The sequence below is a fragment of the Amphiprion ocellaris genome, chromosome 2 (assembly GCF_022539595.1).
Source record: "Amphiprion ocellaris isolate individual 3 ecotype Okinawa chromosome 2, ASM2253959v1, whole genome shotgun sequence".
Lineage (NCBI taxonomy): Eukaryota > Metazoa > Chordata > Actinopteri > Pomacentridae > Amphiprion > Amphiprion ocellaris.
The window spans coordinates 13,660,255-13,679,185 of NC_072767.1; the positions used below are offsets into that span (position 1 = coordinate 13,660,255).

Sequence of the window (18,931 nt, forward strand, 5' to 3'; positions counted from 1 at the left end):
CACTTGAGACAGATGACAGGTATAAAACATTTATCTTGCTCAGAGACAATATATACTGTGTAAAAAAACATTCAAACTGACAGCATGTACCACAATTTACTTTCTGTTCATTAAAGTGAATTGTCAAGTCATCAAAACTTCCAAATCCCAAATCCCTCAATAAGGAAAGTCATTCAGGAACACATTTAGAAACTGCTGGAAAAGGTTAATAGAGAGATTGCTGACCACTGAAACTGCAAGTTGTGGCAGAACCTGGATTTCAAGACTGCAGTAATCAATTAACTGTTCAAATGATTAACGCTATAATAGTGAATAAAGCTCTGATATTTCTACACATGGGTAGTAGAATATACATTTCCTACAACTACAACGGACTGATCCTTAAAGCGAAAGAGAAACCGGTCTTCATCAACATTGACTACTAAGACAGTACTGCAGACTTTCACTCAGTGAGATATTAAGGAGCTCACCGAGTGAGGGTCAAACTGACTTCTTTCACTGCTTCCTGCCTGTGCAGATTACTTCCTTTTCCTCCACCTATCAGCTTCTCTACTTACAGGTGACAGTCCAGCTGAGATGGTTTTAACTTTTAGAGCAGAGGTTTCACTTCCGTGCTGTGTCGTAGTTGGCAACAAACCAGTCACAGGTTTCCTTTAAAGCTGGAAGTGAAAACAAGTGGAATTGGTCAAGACAGGCAGCTGATAGGATCCTAAAAAATGTCTCCACTGATGACATTCAAACACCAATTTATACACGTTTAACCACTGAGTCAGTCCCACCTTGTTTGAAGGGTGTGAATGTGAAGTCTGGCAGGTAGCGGCGCAGCTTTGCATTGCTGGCTGTCTTTTTGAACTGGCCATCTGCTTTACTGGTGTCATGCTGAACGTCAAATGTCAAGGAAACCCCAATAAAACAATCAGACAAACAGCAATATTATAAAACCAAAACCTCAATTTCAAGCACTTTCTGAGCATTTTTACTCACTGTGGATACATTTTTCACTGTGATATATCAAGTCCTCAACATGTTGTAGATACTTACATACAGTCATGGAAAAAAAAAATTAAACCACCCTTGTTTTCTTCAATTTCTTGTTCATTGGATTCATCACTCTTCAGTGATGAATCCAAATTTCACTTGATGCCCACTCCAGCCAACTTGCTGGTTAAGAGGAAGCCTGGAGAAGCCTACAAACCAGACTGTCTTGCCCCTACAGTAAAACATGGGGGCGGATCAGTGATGATCTGGGGTTGTTTCACTATGGGTAGAACAGGGCAAATGTAATTATATGAAAACAGTCTTCTTCTATCAGCTGGAAAACTCTTTCCTGCCTCCAATGACTGGATTTTCCAACAAGACAATGCTCCTTAGGTGGCTTAGCTCAGTTAAAGCCTGGATGGAGAACCAGAACATTGGAACCATGCCTTGACCTGCTCAATCACCACATCTAAATCCAACTGAAAACCTGTGGAAAATCATCAAACACAAAATGGAGAACCACAAGCCCAAAAACAAAGCAAATTTGTTTGAATTTGTGCAGCAGGAATGGGCTGCTGTGACAGCAGAACAATGTCAGAAGCTGGTGGAGAGCATGCCAAGATCCATGGCTGCAGTCATCAGAAACAATGGTTATGCAATCAAATACTAACTCCTCTGTGTATCATGTGACTAAAACAGACAGAAAAGAAAACATGGAATGCCTAAAAATACTGTTTTGGCAGTACAATGCCATAGCTATTGATGGAAGAACTGGGGTGATTTTGGTTATTATCAAGAAAACCATGGAAAATGTCTCGATAACAGCTCTGAAATCAAACTCTTGTGAGCAATTTTTGTTGTTATCATTATATTTGTCCAAACAAATGTACCTTTAGTTGTACCAGGCATTAAAATGAACAAGAAATTGAAGAAAAGAAGGATGGTCTAACATTTTTTTCCATAACTGTATGTACAAACTCTACATATTCAAAGTTTTTCACACTATTCTGCCCATAAGGCTTTAGAAAGATAGTTCACCATGCTGAATGCATCTTCACACAAACCGCTGGTAAAGCGTATACCGTTTTTGAGCCATGCTGAATTAGTGACTGTCTGAAGCAGCTCAGTCAGTTACGGCTACTCGGTTGCACTGAGGACCGCACGATTTTCAGTTTTTTACAGAATTTGGTGCAAACAGTTCATTCTTGACAAATTGTTTTAATAAGATGTAAATTAAGTGATTTTGATTAAGTATTACAAATTTTAGGCTTAGACTTCATTCACATTCAAGTCACACATGATACATTTATGGACCACTGGATAGTTAAAAATTCTACATCTCTTTCTGTTTCTACAGTTTCTGGCTGATAAATGGGGGGATTTTTGCCATCTCTTTTAAAGACATTATAATCAATTATTAACCTTCTTCACACAGGTTTGAGCATCGTGGTTTTGAGTCTGATTTGCACAATTCAATTTTTTTGTGAATCTTAACTTGCAGACAACAGTTTGAGTACAACACACAGCCTTTGTTGCTGCCACAGGCCCACTAATAATTTACTTTTTTATGTAATTTATGTATTTATCTATTTAGACAGGACAATCTAAAATAACAACTGCTTCGAAACAATCTTGTGGATAATGAGATGATCTATTTTTAATTCTGTGAATATTCAGTTTCATAGCATTCTAAAACAAGTGCACTGAAGGCAGGATGTGAATCTTAAAAAGTGCAGTTGCTTTAATCCTATCAAAAATTAACAATATGTGATTAGTCTGCTAAATTCAGTACAGAGAAGCAGGAAACTTGCATTATGAAAAGGATACCATTACTTCTCCTTTAAAGCCCAAAGCCTCAACAAGTGCATCTGCTGCTTCTTTGATGGACACTTCATCTTCCTCACCAACTGGAACCGACAGACACAACGTTGTCATTACATTTCAGTTTGAATAGCTGAAAATTAAGCTGTCATTATCAATAACAATATGTTGCATATGAAGACTCACCAGAGAGAATGATTGGCTCGACTTCCGGATACTCTCTCAGCACCCAGAGGAAGAGACGAGCCAGGTCCAAAGAGTAAATGAACTGTCTTCTAGGAGTGCCGGAGCCCCACACCACCAAGGGTTTCCCCTCCTCTAACCAACAAACAGAGAAGTGAATTATTTAAATAAAACCTTGTATTAGCACTCCTGCTTATCCTCTGCGTCTGTGCTTGCTGATAACTTTCTCGGGATACATCATGCACACATTTTTACCACCAGCTCTTCCACACTGAAATTACTAAGAGAGGTAAAGTTGGATTTATGCATTGCAACTTACCCATGCAAGGCTGTGACTTACTTTGAGCAATGTATGCTTTATGTATGAGGCCTGGCAGCACATGACCATCCTCAATGCTGAAGTTGTCATGAGGACCAAACACATTAGTGGGAATCACAGCTGTATAGCAGTGTCCATGCTGCTGGAAACAAGCCCTGTGAAACAAGCAGATAACTTAGCAAGCACCTCCAATTCATTCATTATCGATACACCACTGAAGACAAGATTCACCAGTCCATCACAAGGCCACACAGACAGACGGACGGACAACCAAGCCCACTCACATTCACACCTACAGATGATTTAGAATCACCATTTAACATGAGCACGACAGTTCTAATTCATCTGACTAAATCATTTAAGTGATAAAATGATTTTTCCAGAAAATTACTTGTTGAATACAACCAACAACTAGTTGAGTCCACATACCTGTTATGAACATCAATCATCCTCTTTGCATAGGCATAGCCAAAGTTGGACTCATGGGGTGGACCATTATGGATCTGACATAAAGACGATCCAGGTTAAATCGCTCTTTACAAATTGAAACATGCAGTATGCATGTCATTTGTATGTAGTATGTATACAACAGTATGGAGCAGAGCAGGGGCAGGAGTTTACCATGGTCTCGTCGATAGGATAGGCTGTCTTATCTGGAAAGATGCAGGTGGATAGGCAGGAAACAACCTTGACTACGCCCACTTCATGTGCTGCCTGCAGCACATTATCATTGATGTAGATGTTGTTCCTCTGGAGGGAAGAAGACCATCTGTAGCATCATCATAACACATCTGAACGTAACACAAAACTACTTTCAACACATTGCAAACTAGGAAAGCACTCAGTAAGCGTAGTACTCCACCAAGGCTGCTCAGTCATTGTATCATTTCCGATGGCTGAAATCTTTAACAAATCCGTGGATCCAGACTATAAGCCACATCGCTGACAAAATCTAATCAATTGGTCCCTAAGTCATTTCTAACCTTCCCTGAAAATTTCATCCATATCCATTAATTCATTCTTGAGTAATGTTGCTAACAGACTGACAAACCACCGCAGATCGTCACATAACTCCTTAATAAATAGCAATAAATGTTGTCTATTTAGAGCAGAAAAGCAGCTTCCTCCTACCCAAAAGTCCAGGTTGTACTTCATGTTCTTGAAGAGCCCTCCCACCATAGCAGCCAGGTGGATTACATGGGTGGGTCGATGCTTCTCAAATATTGCCCGTGTCTCGTCCACGTTCCTGGGAAGAGACCACCAGAAAATTAAGTAAAATGGAGGAAGTTTCTGAATTGGGTTCCAGTTTTTCACCAAATCATGTGTCAGCATATTATATCATCTGGAGGTCTGTAATAAGAAGCAAGACTTTGGGTTTAAGGCTGGGTCTCCTACAATGGTGGTTCATTTCTTAACATCATCACCATGGTAACTTAAGCAAAACCCCACCCCTGCTGTGGAGCAGGTTACTTTGGGGATAACAGATTATTGTATATTAAAAGACAGTCTAGTGAACAGGTAGTTCTTTTAGAAAATGCCATTGGTATGGACAGTGAAAGGGGAATGTAACATAAATGTAAAGGGTATAGATTTGTATTATTTCTTTGCATAGTGACAGAATCTTATAACAGAGACCAATGACAAATGAGGAGTGATGACTACAGCCTAATACAGCTACAAGATTTGCAGTAAGCCTATCACAGATTTAAATGATGCTTTTGTATGTGTTCTTTACTTGCTCCCAAGACTGTTTCACACGGCCGGGTCTGCAGCTGAAACAGTAAGATTACAACTGTCTAACACACCATAGGGAATAGGTAAAATCTAAACAACACATTATTTCATTGGAATACACAGTTGTAGCCTAATTACCAGATTGACTCGTGCCTTATTGACAGGGAAGTGACATTAATTAGCACTTGGTTGAGTCATTAACTGGTGTTTTGGTGATTTTTCTTGCATCTTTCGTCACATCTCTTACAAGTTTTCTTTCCAGAGTCTTTGAAATCTTTCACTTCCTACCTCTGCCAGACTTGTTCTGTACTGTGTTGGACACTTCTCACTCCACTTCTTGACATTTGGAAACACTGTAATAATGTTGTATACCCTTCTCCTGCTTTGTAAGCATCAATAATTCTTTTTCTTAAGTCTAAATTGGTTTCTTTTTTTTGGCATGATGCTTTCTCAAGTGACAGCTCAAATCCTTAATGAAGTTTTGCTACTGTGTGTAAAGTGTAGGACAACCCCCAGTTTAAACTTGATTAATTGATTGATTACAAGCTGTGAGCATGACAAAGTTAAAGCACATGCTTGCACAACAGTGATTTGTGGTTTGGCTCAATAAAAGGTCAGTTCTTAAGCAATACTGACCTTTGTCATTTTTCATTTTTCTAAAAATTATTCTGTTGTGTGCAAAACCAAATATTGTATGCTTTCTAAAGAAAGGCAGTATGTTTAGAAGTGCTATGTTCAAAATCCTCTGTTCTGTTCAAAATGCACTTGGGAAAATTTTGAAAAAAACTTAAAATTTCATAGAGAAGCTAATAATTTTGTCTTCAATTATAGCAGAAACATGTATTGTTGAGTGTTGAGAATGTTTTTAGACCATGTTGCCCATCTCACAGGGGTAACAACCACTCACTGCAGACCGCAGCCTTCACCAGGGGAAGTCTGTGGGAGCAAATGGGGTTAAAGACAATCCCAGTGGGTTGCAGACTAGCATGCCTTGGGAGGCCTGCACAGAAGCTGCAGGGAGAGCACATTTTTGTTTTGTTACGTTATTGTTCATTTTAATCAAGGTATAATGGGCTGTTTGACACAGGGAGGGAGCACATTTTGGTCTGTTCATGCAGCAAAACATCATGGTTTTGTTATATGCTTTTAATGGTAGTTGGCCTTTTAAGCCATTTACGCGAAACTAACAGTTTTCTTATAGTACTAAAAAAAACTGTCTTTTGCTGACACATGTTGCCATTGTTTTTATCCCCTTGTCTTAATCCTGGGCATGTTTGACTTGTTTCATAGTACAGGCCTTAGAAAAGGTGTGGCTCTCACATGAGGTTAGCATCTTTGGAGGAGAGAAAAATCCATTCTTCCCCCTCCTTGGCTCCATTCTCTTCTTTAACCACATGCTGTATGGCCTTCCCCACTAAGCCGGACCCTCCTGTCACCAACACTCTCACTGGAGTGCTGTGCTCGTCTTGACAGTTCATCTAAACAAAGAGAGCAAGACACAGAATTCACCATAGAACTAAAGCATAATGTAAACAAAATAAGGATATCCACAGGAGACGTTACTGCTTAGGCATCAATATAAAAAAGTTACATAGAGGACCTACAGGACAAAAATGTTCCTGTTAAAAAAAACTGACAATAAACTATAAACTGTTATATATTAATAATATTTTCCACATCGGCCCTGAAGACAACAACCAGACATTGATTCATTTTAACCCTTTAAATGGCTGTTTGTTTATATGATGCCAGTATTGCTTTTGTTTTTGTAAAAGGGGAAAGACACAAAAAATCTATTATTTTCTAGCTGACTTTTTAAAGTTAATATTATTGATGTCTGTGATATGTCGTGATAAGCAACAGCATAGATTCTGATGCACTACTACTTTTTGTGTAGTGTCCGATTTTGGAACAAAAATTAAAAAAGAAACACTCACTTAGGACCTTAAGGGCTAAAATGCCTGTGATAAAAAAAAAAAACCTGCCATTTAAATAATATATGTAATATTATTTTCCGCTTTCATATAGTTGTATTTTAACGAACACCTGTCTTGATCATAAACATCATACTAAATATTCATTCATTTTTAGGATTTTAAACCTTTGAACGCAAATCTGTTTACATAATATTTTTTTAATTTTCCATATATAGGGTGCTAAGCGGATTTTTTTGTTATCACAGTCGGGCATATGCCAGGCATATTGATCTGCAGTAACATTGATTCTGATGCGTTCAGAGTCAGGTTCTGAATAAAAACTCACACTCAAGGACAAAAATGTCAGAATCAAACAAACCCCAGCATCTGTCTTGATCAAAACTACCAAATACAGTCATGGAAAAAAATATTAGACCACCCTTGTCTTCTTCAATTTCTTGTTCATTTCAATGCCTGGTACCACTAAAGGTATATTATCTTAAGAATACAATGAACAGGACAAAAAATGCAGCTGATTACATAATACTTTATGTCCTATTTGACATGCTTCAGCTTCATTGTATTCCCAGGGTATATAAGAGGCCATTTCATGTCATAAGCAGCACTGCACATGTAAAGGCCTAGAGTGGTTTCCTGCTTGCATTCAAGCCATAGCACAACTCAGAAGTTGTCAGCTCTCACATAATGCCTAAAACTAAAGAATTATGTGAAGCCACAAAGGCAGCCATCTTGGCACTGCTGGAAATTGGCAGGAGTGAGAGACAGGTAGCAAAAAAAATCAAGATCTCCAAGACAGCTGTTCATTACACCAAGAAAAAACAAGCCCAACATGGTACTACCACATTGCTAGCTGGTCGCTGCAGGTCACATTTTTCTACCATGAGATGACTGTCACTCAGCCGCTCCTGTGTCAGGAATCGTCCTCAGACCTCCAGGGATGAGTGGGCACTGTGGAGAAATGTGACTTGTTCGGCAAGGACAGTTTGAAACCAACTTCTTGAAGCTGGTCTGAAGTCACACAGGGCACGGAAGAAGCCCTTCTTCAATGAAAGGCAGAGGAAAGCCCGGGTACACTTTGCTGGGGATCACAAGGATTGGACTGTTGATGATTGGGCTAAGATTCTCTTCAGTGATGAATCCAATTTTCACTTGATGCCCACTCCAGCCAACTTACTGGTTTGGGAGGAAGCCTAGAGAAGTGGATCAGTGACGATCTGGGGTTGTTTCACTATGGGTGGAACAGGGCAAATGCATTTGTGTGAAGGGTAAATGATCCAGGCCATGTACAGGGCTACTCTTGAAAACAGTCTTCTTCCATCAGCTGGAAAACTCTTTCCTGCCTCCAATGACTGGATTTTCCAACAAGACAATGCCCCTTGCCACACAGCAAGGTCAGTTAAAGCCTGGATGGAGAACCAGAACATTGGAACCATGCCTTGACCTGCTCAATCACCACATCTAAATCCAATTGAAAATCTGTGGAAAGTCATCAAACACAAAATGGAGAACCACAAGCCCAAAAACAAAGCAAATTTGTTTGAATTTGTGCAACAGGAATGGGCTGCTGTGACAGCAGAATAATGTCAGAAGCTGGTGGAGAGCATGCCAAGATCCATGGCTGCAGTCATCAAAAACAATGGTTATGCAATCAAGTACTAACTCCTCTGTATATCATGTGACTAAAACAGACAGAAAAGAAAACATGGAATGCCTAAAAGCACTGTTTTTGGCAGTACAATGCCATAGCTATTGATGGAAGAACTGAAGTGATTTTGGTTATTATCAAGGAAATCATGGAAAATGGCTAGATATCAGCTCTTAAATTAAATTCTTATGAGCTATTTTTGTTGTTATCATTATATTTGTCCAAACAAATGTACCTTTAGTTGTACCAGGCATTAAAATGACCAAGAAACTGAAGAAAACAAGGGTGATCTAAGAATTTTTTCCATGACTGCATATAACTCATTTCTCTTTAGTAGGGCACTGGTATCTGGCAGTGTCAGGTCTGCAGGTGGGTGTGTTCAGCTGTATTCAGGTGTTTGTGGCGCTGAAGGCTCAGGTAACTGCCACGTCATTCAGGATCTCAGTTTAGTGGGAGTTAGTTAACAAACTGCATCAAGACAAACTCAAACAATTAGTACTGAGATCATCTAACTAGCTACAGATAACAAGCTTACCTCTAAAGCTGAGTAATGTAATTATATTAGGTATTATTGTTGTTTTTCATTAGAGGTGAGCAGGACAGTGTTGTGACGTTCAAAGCCAGTCAGACAAGCTAGCTTCATTAGCCGAAGTTTCTGATAGCTAGCAGGTAGCCGCTGTCACAGTCACTTCTCGTGACGGATCTTATTTTAGTATACCTGGACAAACTAAACACTAGCTACATCAAGAGTGTATTTTATTATTTTGCGAGTGACAAGCCAGTGCAGTAAAGCTAATGTTAATCTAAACACGTAGTATGTAAGGCAGCAGTTTCTCACCATTAGCAGGCTGCTCAGGAACCAGTGGAGTCGGCGGAACGTGACGGTACATGCAATGGAGAAGACAACTTCCTGATGTAACCTTCAAAATAAAGGTTTATTTTCAGGTCTCACATCAACGCAGCCTATGAATCAGTAGACAACCCAACGTGTCTCGATTATTTTAAAAGTGGGAAATGGCGAAATTATACAGCTAAATCTAAAGACTTACTGAAAAACGATATCTATTGTAGTCTGATACGATTTTAAACTTTTATTTTAAATATATAAAATATTATTTCCGGTTTGGTAAGCGACCAGTAGTGATTCTTTTTCTGAAGTATTTTACTGTTTTTGTTAAATGATCCAGTTGCGGAGTCAGACAGATTTTACAGCTGAGATCAGTTGTCACATTGTGGTGGCACAATGTCGCCCTAATTAGATTTTTTTTTTCATGAGTGGCAAATCGCTGGAGACAAAATAAATATTTTGCTGGTCACTGAGTCTTATCATTTTCTAATGCAGGCAAGACTAACATGTAGAAATACATGTGAATTCTTATACAGTATAATACACTGTTTTATGTTGATCTCAGTTGACGAAAGCCCAGAACAATTTCTAAAGTTCTGCTTTTACAGTACATTTCACAACAGTAAATAATACATATCACAAGATAGTTAAAATGTAAATTACATAAGTACACCAGAAGACTTGTCAAAAGTGTCCCTGTTCTGCCCAGGACACCCCACTGGTGAGACATCACACTGTGTCCATCCAGCATTTTACTTTCTTTCTTGTGGCTGTAGCTTTTGGGTCAGTCTTTCACAGCTCAGCAGTTTGTTTGCAGAATTCTTCAGAGTAGATTCCATCCCTACTGTCTTTAAGAGTTTCACCTAAATATACAGCTACAGCTATTCTTTATTTACATATAAAAACACATGCATTTCTACCCTTTTGGTGACAATAGTGAACTCTTTAATACAAACATTTTCTGGTTCACCCCTTGGCTTGGCATCACGTTACAGCTGTAGGGGTGCTATGTGTAGGAAGACTTTCAATGTATCTTTCAGTTATATTTTAACTTATGCATTGTTGAGTTAAAAAAGAAGCTTGCACTGCTTAACAGAACCATAGAGGGATAAACTTGTCACTAGAAATACATCTTGAGTGATTATTGTGCACTAGAAGAATGCATGTTTTGTTAAAATACATGTACTTTTTCTTTTTGTTTTTTTAATCTTTGCCCCTCGTGGACAGCATTTTCACTGGGGTCACCTAAAACTGACCAGATGTACACAACTACCTCAGCTTATGCTTAGTGTGCTGCTTATTCCCATTAATGAAGAGTGGGTTTCCTGTTGCTGACTTTTAATGTGTTTGGCTTAATGCTACATCAGACATTTGTAGTTTAAAATATTGGCCTTGGCTGGATGTTTCACTTCTCATTTTTAATAGCAGTGACAGTATTAAAGAAATGCCTGTAAAATGACTTCCACTCTTTTACAATGGAAGCAAAAAAAAAAAAAATACACCATTACCATTATGTATATTTTGATTTTTTTTAAGTTTAATTCATTCTTTGAGTCAAAATTAACACAAAGCATGAAATGAATGTAAATGATTAATACAAAGAACAACCCAATAACTGAATCTTAAAATAAATGAAATCTTTTAAGTGAGTGTTTGAATAGCTACACCTATTATTTTAGTGCAAAAGCAGACAAAATATAGTTCTTAAAATAGCATAGCAAAACATCACATGAAATAAAGGCTTCATTTATATTATTTTTTTCAAGATTTTTTTTATTTGAAATGGTCCACCATTTCCTTCTGCTGGTTGTGTCTACTGAGGAGAAGAGAACCTGCCAAGGAACAGGATGGACTTGGTCTTATTGTGTCTGATGAAGAAGAGGAACGGGTGATCTGCTTTGAAGTGTTCCTCCCTAAGCATGCAAAATGCGACCATGCCAGCGGTGGCTGCAGCTGCTTCTGTGCCCTCCTCATTCACCTCCACAAAAGCCTTGTGGGCCACAGTAGAGAGGAAGAGTCCTTGTTGGCCATTCATACCAGAGAGATCAGCCTTTGGCCCACAGAACACGTCTGTCATGCCCAGTTTAGCCAGAGGCTCATTCAGCTCGTAGTCTTCCTCCAGCTTAAACTTTGGCAGGTAAACAAATATTTCTGTGTGAATGTCCATGTTGTCCCTGTTGGTCCATTCGTCCAGCCTCTCTCGCGTGAGCTCGTTCTCCAGCTGGAACACAATAAATACATTTTGTGGCTCATATTTATGTTTGACACATATGATCAAGGTGTCATTTGATAAAGTCTGCAGTCTGCACAAGTGGAGCTGCTACAATCAAAACATTATTTGTAGCTACAGGTTTGGTATTGTTTGTATTTTAACAGTTCTGATTTTTCTATGACCCTTGATTCCAATTCTTTGAGGAGCAGATGGTTAGGGTAGTAGATTATACTACATTATTGCATTAATAATAATATTCTAATGATATACAAGTGTGGTATTAGCACTTTCACTCAAATAAAAGACCTGATGATTTCCTCCCCCTCTGCCCATCTCTGTTAACAAACATTTAATAATTAAGGGAAATTTTTGGTTGCAATGTTTTTAAACTAGTGAGTTTACATTGCCTTAATATGCAGAGTCGCTTAAATTAAGATGGCCATTGCTGCAGACACAGGAATGTAGTACTAAAGTTACTTTACTGTCTTGTAGTCAGCTGTAATGTGCTTCACTAAGCACAACAACAACTGAAAGTCTGTGGGATGCGGTTGCTGTCAGAAAAAAGAATCACTGGATGCTACTATTCTTCACGTGTGAACTGCTACTTACCATGGATAAATGTTTGCAGCAGAAAGACAGTGCAAGTAAGTGTAACCTTAGAGACAATGGTATCCTTTCTGGTTGATATCGTCATGTTTAGTTCAGCTACTTTACTGTAACAATAGCGAAGTCCGCTAATGTCCATTCAAGCATTTTATAGCAGCATTTGCTGAATTAAGCTGATTGTTACAAGACAATCAAACAACCCTTACTATTCATCTGCTTATCAAGCAACTCAGCCTGTTTAGACCACTAATACCACAGATGAACAGCAGTAGATATACAGTGAGTATTTGCAATGCACTGTTTTTAAAACAGCATGAGTGAAATTTGTTTAGGAACCGATAAACACAATCAAAATTAAACTTTCCTATTGATCTCTTTAAAATCAGGCTGTTGGAACTAGTTATGAGTTGTACCCAGTTCTTGATGCTCAACCACAGTTATAGTAGCTTTACAAAACACACCACAGTGAACCAGAAGCTGTTTCTAGGTCGTATACCTTCAGAAGAGGGTCAGAGCCATCTTCAGGCACCTCAGGTAGCAAAATGAACATGCTGAGCTCCTCATCTACATAGGGCAGCTCCAGGACCTGCAGGCCATGGTCAGGGATGTAGTTGTAGGGTAGCTTCTTCATCTGGTACATCATCTGGACTGGCCTAGTCTCATTCTGACAGAAAAAACACAGAAAATCAGGGGGATAGGATCGTGGTACCACATCTAGAGGAGTATCCTGCATTTAAATGTAATGTCTTTATGAATACATTATTTTTTACCTGGTTGACTTTAAAGGGCATCTCTTGGGTGTTTGCCTCATCAAAGCGGTTCATCCAGTTTCCCTTGAAGTAGATGGCGTTGACCAGAGCCAGTCTTGTCATTGAGCTGACTGATCCTGGCTTTAGAAGGTCTTTTATCTTATCTGAAAGGAAATACACAGGCAAAGTCATATTACGTCAAATTATTCACTGTTGTACAAACTGTGGGAGTTCAATGTTTTTGTCTGCTTAAGTTGCCCATTCTAACTTTCTGTCTGCTCCTCAACCCAGCTGTTGATCTCGGCTCTGCACGCCTCTGAAGCCCCGATGAAATCAACAGCCCTCAGGTCTGCCTGGTAGTGCTTCTGTGTGGCGTCAAGGAATGTCTGCAGAGAGCAGAAAACAGTTTACCAATCCAGTCTCATCAATTATGAATTCAATCTGTGTATTGGAGGAGCAGACGTATGCAATCTGAGAACTCACTGGGAGGAAGTTGGCAGTATTTTCTCCATAAAGACGATTGGCCAGTTTCAGGATGTATGATGCAGATGGGGAGTTGATGTCAGCATTAAGTGTCTGGAAGTCTGCATGAACATCAGTATCCAAGCTGAAAGCAAGGGCCTGCAGAGAATTGACAGAATAATAAAATCTCTAGAACTATTACTTTTTATTGTGACATATTGTCTTTTTATTGCGACCTATTGTTTTTTTTTATTGCAACCTATTGACCTTTTATTGTGATCCATTGTCCTATGCTTTATTGTATGTTTCACTGTTATGTTTTCTTTGTGTACTTTTAGCAGTGTGCTTTTTTTTTGACTTATTGTTTTATGTTTCACTGTTATGTCTTTTTTTCTAATAAAGAAATAAATAAAATAAAAAAAATTACAGTGAAAATGAAGCTGAAAACAAGACTGAGAGGACAACACACTAAATACTACTGTAATAACCTATGCTACTTATGCCCAAAAATAAATGATCTTCTTACTGGCAAAACAATACATCTTACTAATACACTCCAAGTATTAGTATACTTCATTTGAGTTTATTTAGGAGGTATAGTCCCAGTTTAGACACAAGTAAGTCCCCAAACTTCTAAATGAGTTTTTCATGCTTCAGGATAGGGCACTGAGTTCCAGTTTCACAAAATCTTTATTACCTCACCAAGGAATGTGGCAGAGTTAAGTGACGATTGATGTTGGTTTGTCTGTCTGTTTGTCTCTCTGTTAGCAACATTACTTAAAAACCGACTAACAGATTTGGATGAAATTTTCAGGGAAGGTCAGAAATGACACAAGGACCAATTGATGAGATTCTGACAGTGTTGCTGCTAATAGTCTGGATCCACGGATTTGTTAAAGATTTCTGTATCACTGCCAGATAGCGACACGGTGTCACTGTAACTGTGACAACACTACATCAGCCGCCTGCTAATGATCACATGATTGCGATCCTACTACCATGCTCCATGTTTGTGCTCATTTTTGAATTAGCCAGAATTTATGAGGAATCAGACATTGCCAAGACAGTGACAGCGGGAGCCACACTGAGCTGTAAAACTGCTCTTCAAGGAACCAGTGGGTGATGTGTATGTGTGTGTGTGTGTGTGTGTGTGTGTGTGTGTGTGTGTGTGTGTGTGTGTGTGTTTATATATATATATATATATATATATATATATATATATATATATATATATATATATATATATATATATATACATCAAACTCACCCAGCACTGTGATGAATGTCATATAAGGTATGTCTGTATTTCTGTATGCCGTTTTGTGCATTGTTTTGATTTTTGATTTATCAGGCTGCTGAGGCACTGCAGATGAAAATGTGACATCTCGCTGAAGTTGCCACAGTTTAAATAAATAAAGATAAAAAAGAAGACAAAGAGCAAAGCCTGGACTAAACCTTTCAAAAGCAAACAGGTTGCTTGAATGGAACCCCCTGTTCATATCACGGGTTTTACAATGTTCTGCTGAGTAGTGAACAACGTATATCTTGTTCCAAAGGTTTTTATTGAGGTCAAAGTGCAGGTGATATTTCACAGTCAATGCGTCACCGAATACACACCTTTGAATCTAAGCCTGGATACAAAGCTGAGCTAATACAGGTAGCCTGAATGTCACAACTCACAAGATGTTTTATGCAGAGCAACTGCATTTTTTCATTTTAGGGACATTGCATAAGAGGTCTGGAAGTTGCAGGGGGATGTCTGCTGATCAGCTGATGGTGTGGTGGATGTAGTATAGTGGCAGTGTACTGACCTGTGCCATCTGAGCAGCAGTGTCTCCTTTAGCTCCCAGGTACACCATCGCCATGGCTGAGCTGATGCTCAGTGGAGAGACGAAGATGTTCCCACTGGGGTTTCCTTGGCTCAGAGTGCGAAGCAGCTCCAAGGCAAAAACTGTGTTTGATCTACTGACTGTGGCCATGACTGCTGATCTACCGTTTTCCTGTAATGTGCAAAAAAAAAAAAAAAAAAAAAAGTTTCAAGCGGTATATAAAAGAGCTGCAACAAATAGCTGATTAATTCGTTTCCAACTGTTAAGTTTATCATCAGATATTCTTTATGGTTGAAGAAAAAAAAACTATTAGATTCTCTTATGTCAGCTTCTTTAAGTGTAATCATTTCTGATTTCTCTCTGACAGCAAAGAGAATATCTTTGGATTATGGACAGACCAGTTGTCATCTTGAGCTTTAAGGAACACTCATCAACATCATTTTTTTTTAAAATAAAAAAAGTCTGACATTGATTGAACCAAATACCTAATCAATAAATCAAAAAAAATATTCAAGAGAGTAATCGATCGTGCATAATGTAAATAATTCTCATTTGCAGCACGAGTATCTAATTCTATACTTCAAGATAAGGATCAGAATGATTTCAAAACTCCATGCACCAAACTGTATTTTATAGCTTAGATTTACGTGAAACAATCTGTTGCCTCAACACATTTCCCCAACAACAATATGCAGTGGGAAAGAGAACCTTTACATTTAAAAAATTCAACACACTTCACCCTCTTAGTGAGGTGAAATGTGGAGTTAATGTGAATGAAAACAGGACAGAGTCTAGCAGCTGTGCTCCTTGCACTTTAAACCACGGCTTCCTTAAAAACCTCACAGACTGGGAGTCACATCGTTGTGCTTATGTTCTCATATTGCCGGATAATGTCGCATTTCCTTAAACTGCGTTCACATTTGTCAAAGAATCGCGTAAAATGTCGCTATTTGCAGGCCCAGCAAACCGGAAATAACTCCGCATACGTCTAGTTTCAGTAGCCTGTGTGGTGTTAGTCACGCACAGGTGGCAGGATAAAAATATACATGTTAATAATAAGCATAAATTGTTCTCTCACCTGATCTCTCTGTCGAAAGGATCCCAGCTCGCACTGATCGCACCAACTCACCGCGTGAGAAGAAAGTGAAACCACGATGGAAAGGCAGGAAAAAATCCCCCAACTTGCCCTGAACGTGCAGCGTAAACCCGCAGATCCACCTCTCATTTATACGGACACAGATCGGAGTCTGTCTGTCTGTCTGTCTGTCTCACTGTCTGTCTGTCTGACTCACTGCGAGTGAGACGCGTGACTGAGCGATAAGTCAGTGACAGTGACAAAACAGGGCTTTAAAGAGAGGAAAAAATGCAGCCAGTGCAGTGCAGCTGGAAATGTTTGCTCAACCTGTACAACACTAGGCTGACCTCACACCAAAGAGAGATGCGGGTGTTGCAAACGTTTTAAATGTAAAATAATGCTACTTTTACTGTCTACACAGTGGATGGAAGCAGGGCCACAGCCAGGATGTTAGAGGTCAGAAGTCCACATCCCCCAGCAGACCCCACCCAGCCAACCGGACTCTCAACATCATGTCACAATAGTTCAACTAGAAAAGCACTCAGAGCGCACAGTACTCCACCAAGGCTGTTCATTCACCCATATGGCATTTTTAGGAATGTAGCTCTTTTTTTTTTTATTAGTTATTGATGATCAGAAATCACGGCAACATAGAATGTGGCCATTTAATATAGATGTACCCACAAACAAAATGACCTTGCGCTGAACACAGGCGTGTGTTATGCATGTGCACGTTATGTACAGATACTGAATCCCGTGACCTAAATATGTAGCAGCCAGCGGGAATTGCTGGGACTCAGAAACACCCCCACAATTTAATAAATTGTTCCTTGCATCATTTCCGACTGATAAGTCCACAGTGGTGGATTTGTAGTAGGATCGCAATCATGTGAGCGTCAGCAGGCAGCTGATGTAGTGTTCACTTGTTGTCATGGTTACAGTGACACCATGCCGCTATCTGGCAATGATACAGACATCTTTAACAAATCCATGTATCCAGACTATAAGCCGCATCACTGCCAAAATCTAATCACTTGGTCCTTGTGTCATTTCTGACCTTCCCTGAAAATTTCATCCAAATCCATTAGTCTGTTTTTGAGTAATGTTGCAAACAGACAAACAGACAAATGTATGCTGATTGTCACCTAACTTCACAGCGTTCTTTGGCACAATAGTTATGTGTCAGTAAATCTTATCTCCCAGTGATATTTTTGAAATATTTAATATAAGTCTTCCCTATAATAGCCATGTTTTAATAACATATTATAATTCACATTTTGAAGTATCAAATTGGAAAAAGTAAAAGGAAACAGCAAAATTCTCAACCCAAATTTGGCAAAGAGATTTTTTCACTCGCCTAAGATGGTTTGTGACTTTTTGAAAAGGAAGAATAATGAGAGACAGAAAATACTCGACATTCTGACATAGTGAAGATTTACCTCACACGACTGATCAACTATTTCATCACCGGACAATAGGAAACATGTCCAATGCAGCAGACATGAAAGTAATTTCAACTTTCCCAAATGAAAACAATTCCTCAAGACATCCTTCCATGTTTCTTTCTTAGATAGCCAAAGTTTTATTTTGTCTTCCTCTTTATTTTATTTAGCAGTTGACAAACAACTACCCCGAGTTCCAAATCGCAAACTTGTTCCTTTCCCACACAGTTTCCTTTACAAAGTATATACTGTTGCATGTCATATACTTAGATTTAGGATCAACTTCTCCATCCTTATATTGTGCCTCAAGCTTTGACCTTCTTACTCATACATCCATGGCACCCTGCAGTGTGAAATCACCTGTTTGAGAGTTGATAAAAAAGTTCAGAGACTGTTCGTGTCGCATGTGCAACATGTGTGCTAGTAGAAACTGTTATGAGGATGTCACATGATGTTAGAATATCAATCGTAGGAGCCATGTTACATGTGACCACTACTAGGTGTGCATTCATGATTTCTTCATGGACCACAAATGGGAGCAAAAAGCAAACATCACATCTGCAGCTACCACCAATAGAAGAAACAGCAGCTTTCATTCAGCTGAAACAAACACAATCATTTCTCCTCTTACCCCATTTGCTGGTTTTGGCTCCCTGTCAGTGCTTCCTCTTAGCCAAAAAGAAATGTAAGCTGAAATGTTGCTGTTTTGGCACAGTTTTGGAAATTCAGCCTCATCACAGTTGGTGCTTGACATGTTGAGCTAACAGGACTTTCAGGGAGTGTTACAAGTGATGCAAAGGCACTGGGAGCACAGTATTGCTGCACAAGAAGACTACTTCAATTGAGATAGCAGTCAAAATTTAAATCAAGTACAGTTTTTGATTATTGTAAGCAGAGACTTCTTACTTTTTGATGAGTCCTTGTCGTTGCTCACAGCGACTCCAGCTTGTTACTTGAGCAGGACACTGTGACATATATTGTGACATATATATATATACATATACCTGTCTTCCGCTACGGAGAGAATTGTGGATCAGAAGCATTCTGACTTACACGCTGTCTTTTACCAAAACAGAGAATTTCCCAAACATT

At 39.0% G+C, this 18,931-nt stretch overlaps 2 protein-coding genes across 2 annotated transcripts; both read right to left on the reverse strand.

Annotated features, from left to right (window-relative positions):
- Positions 1-15: 15 nt before the first annotated feature.
- Positions 16-9,577, reverse strand: LOC111573385 (GDP-L-fucose synthase). The gene is made up of 10 exons (XM_023277513.3): positions 9,456-9,577; positions 6,356-6,513; positions 4,433-4,547; positions 3,923-4,051; positions 3,731-3,804; positions 3,323-3,456; positions 2,986-3,117; positions 2,806-2,885; positions 780-879; positions 16-659 (listed from the first exon to the last, which is right to left on the reverse strand). Exons 1-10 carry the CDS (start codon positions 9,456-9,458, stop codon positions 604-606), a joined length of 981 nt encoding a protein of 326 aa, XP_023133281.1. The 5' UTR covers positions 9,459-9,577; the 3' UTR covers positions 16-603.
- A 1,286-nt stretch (positions 9,578-10,863) lies between these two features.
- serpinb1 (serpin peptidase inhibitor, clade B (ovalbumin), member 1) lies at positions 10,864-16,722 on the reverse strand. The gene is made up of 7 exons (XM_023277508.3): positions 16,401-16,722; positions 15,305-15,493; positions 13,515-13,652; positions 13,300-13,417; positions 13,053-13,195; positions 12,779-12,946; positions 10,864-11,685 (listed from the first exon to the last, which is right to left on the reverse strand). The coding sequence occupies exons 1-7, from the start codon at positions 16,545-16,547 to the stop codon at positions 11,278-11,280; spliced, it is 1,311 nt and encodes a 436-aa protein (XP_023133276.2). The 5' UTR covers positions 16,548-16,722; the 3' UTR covers positions 10,864-11,277.
- Positions 16,723-18,931: the final 2,209 nt, after the last annotated feature.

Coding starts and splice junctions, on each gene's coding strand:
- LOC111573385 (XM_023277513.3), bottom strand. Junction 3,457..3,730: donor ATGATTGATGTTCATAACAG/GTATGTGGACTC, acceptor CTTGTTTCACAG/GGCTTGTTTCCAGCAGCATG. Junction 880..2,805: donor GCTTTAAAGGAGAAGTAATG/GTATCCTTTTCA, acceptor TTTGACGTTCAG/CATGACACCAGTAAAGCAGA.
- serpinb1 (XM_023277508.3), bottom strand. CDS start 16,547: ATGAGAGGTGGATCTGCGGGTTTACGCTGCACGTTCAGGGCAAGTTGG. Junction 15,494..16,400: donor CCTTTCGACAGAGAGATCAG/GTGAGAGAACAA, acceptor TGCACATTACAG/GAAAACGGTAGATCAGCAGT. Junction 13,418..13,514: donor ATACTGCCAACTTCCTCCCA/GTGAGTTCTCAG, acceptor TGCTCTCTGCAG/ACATTCCTTGACGCCACACA.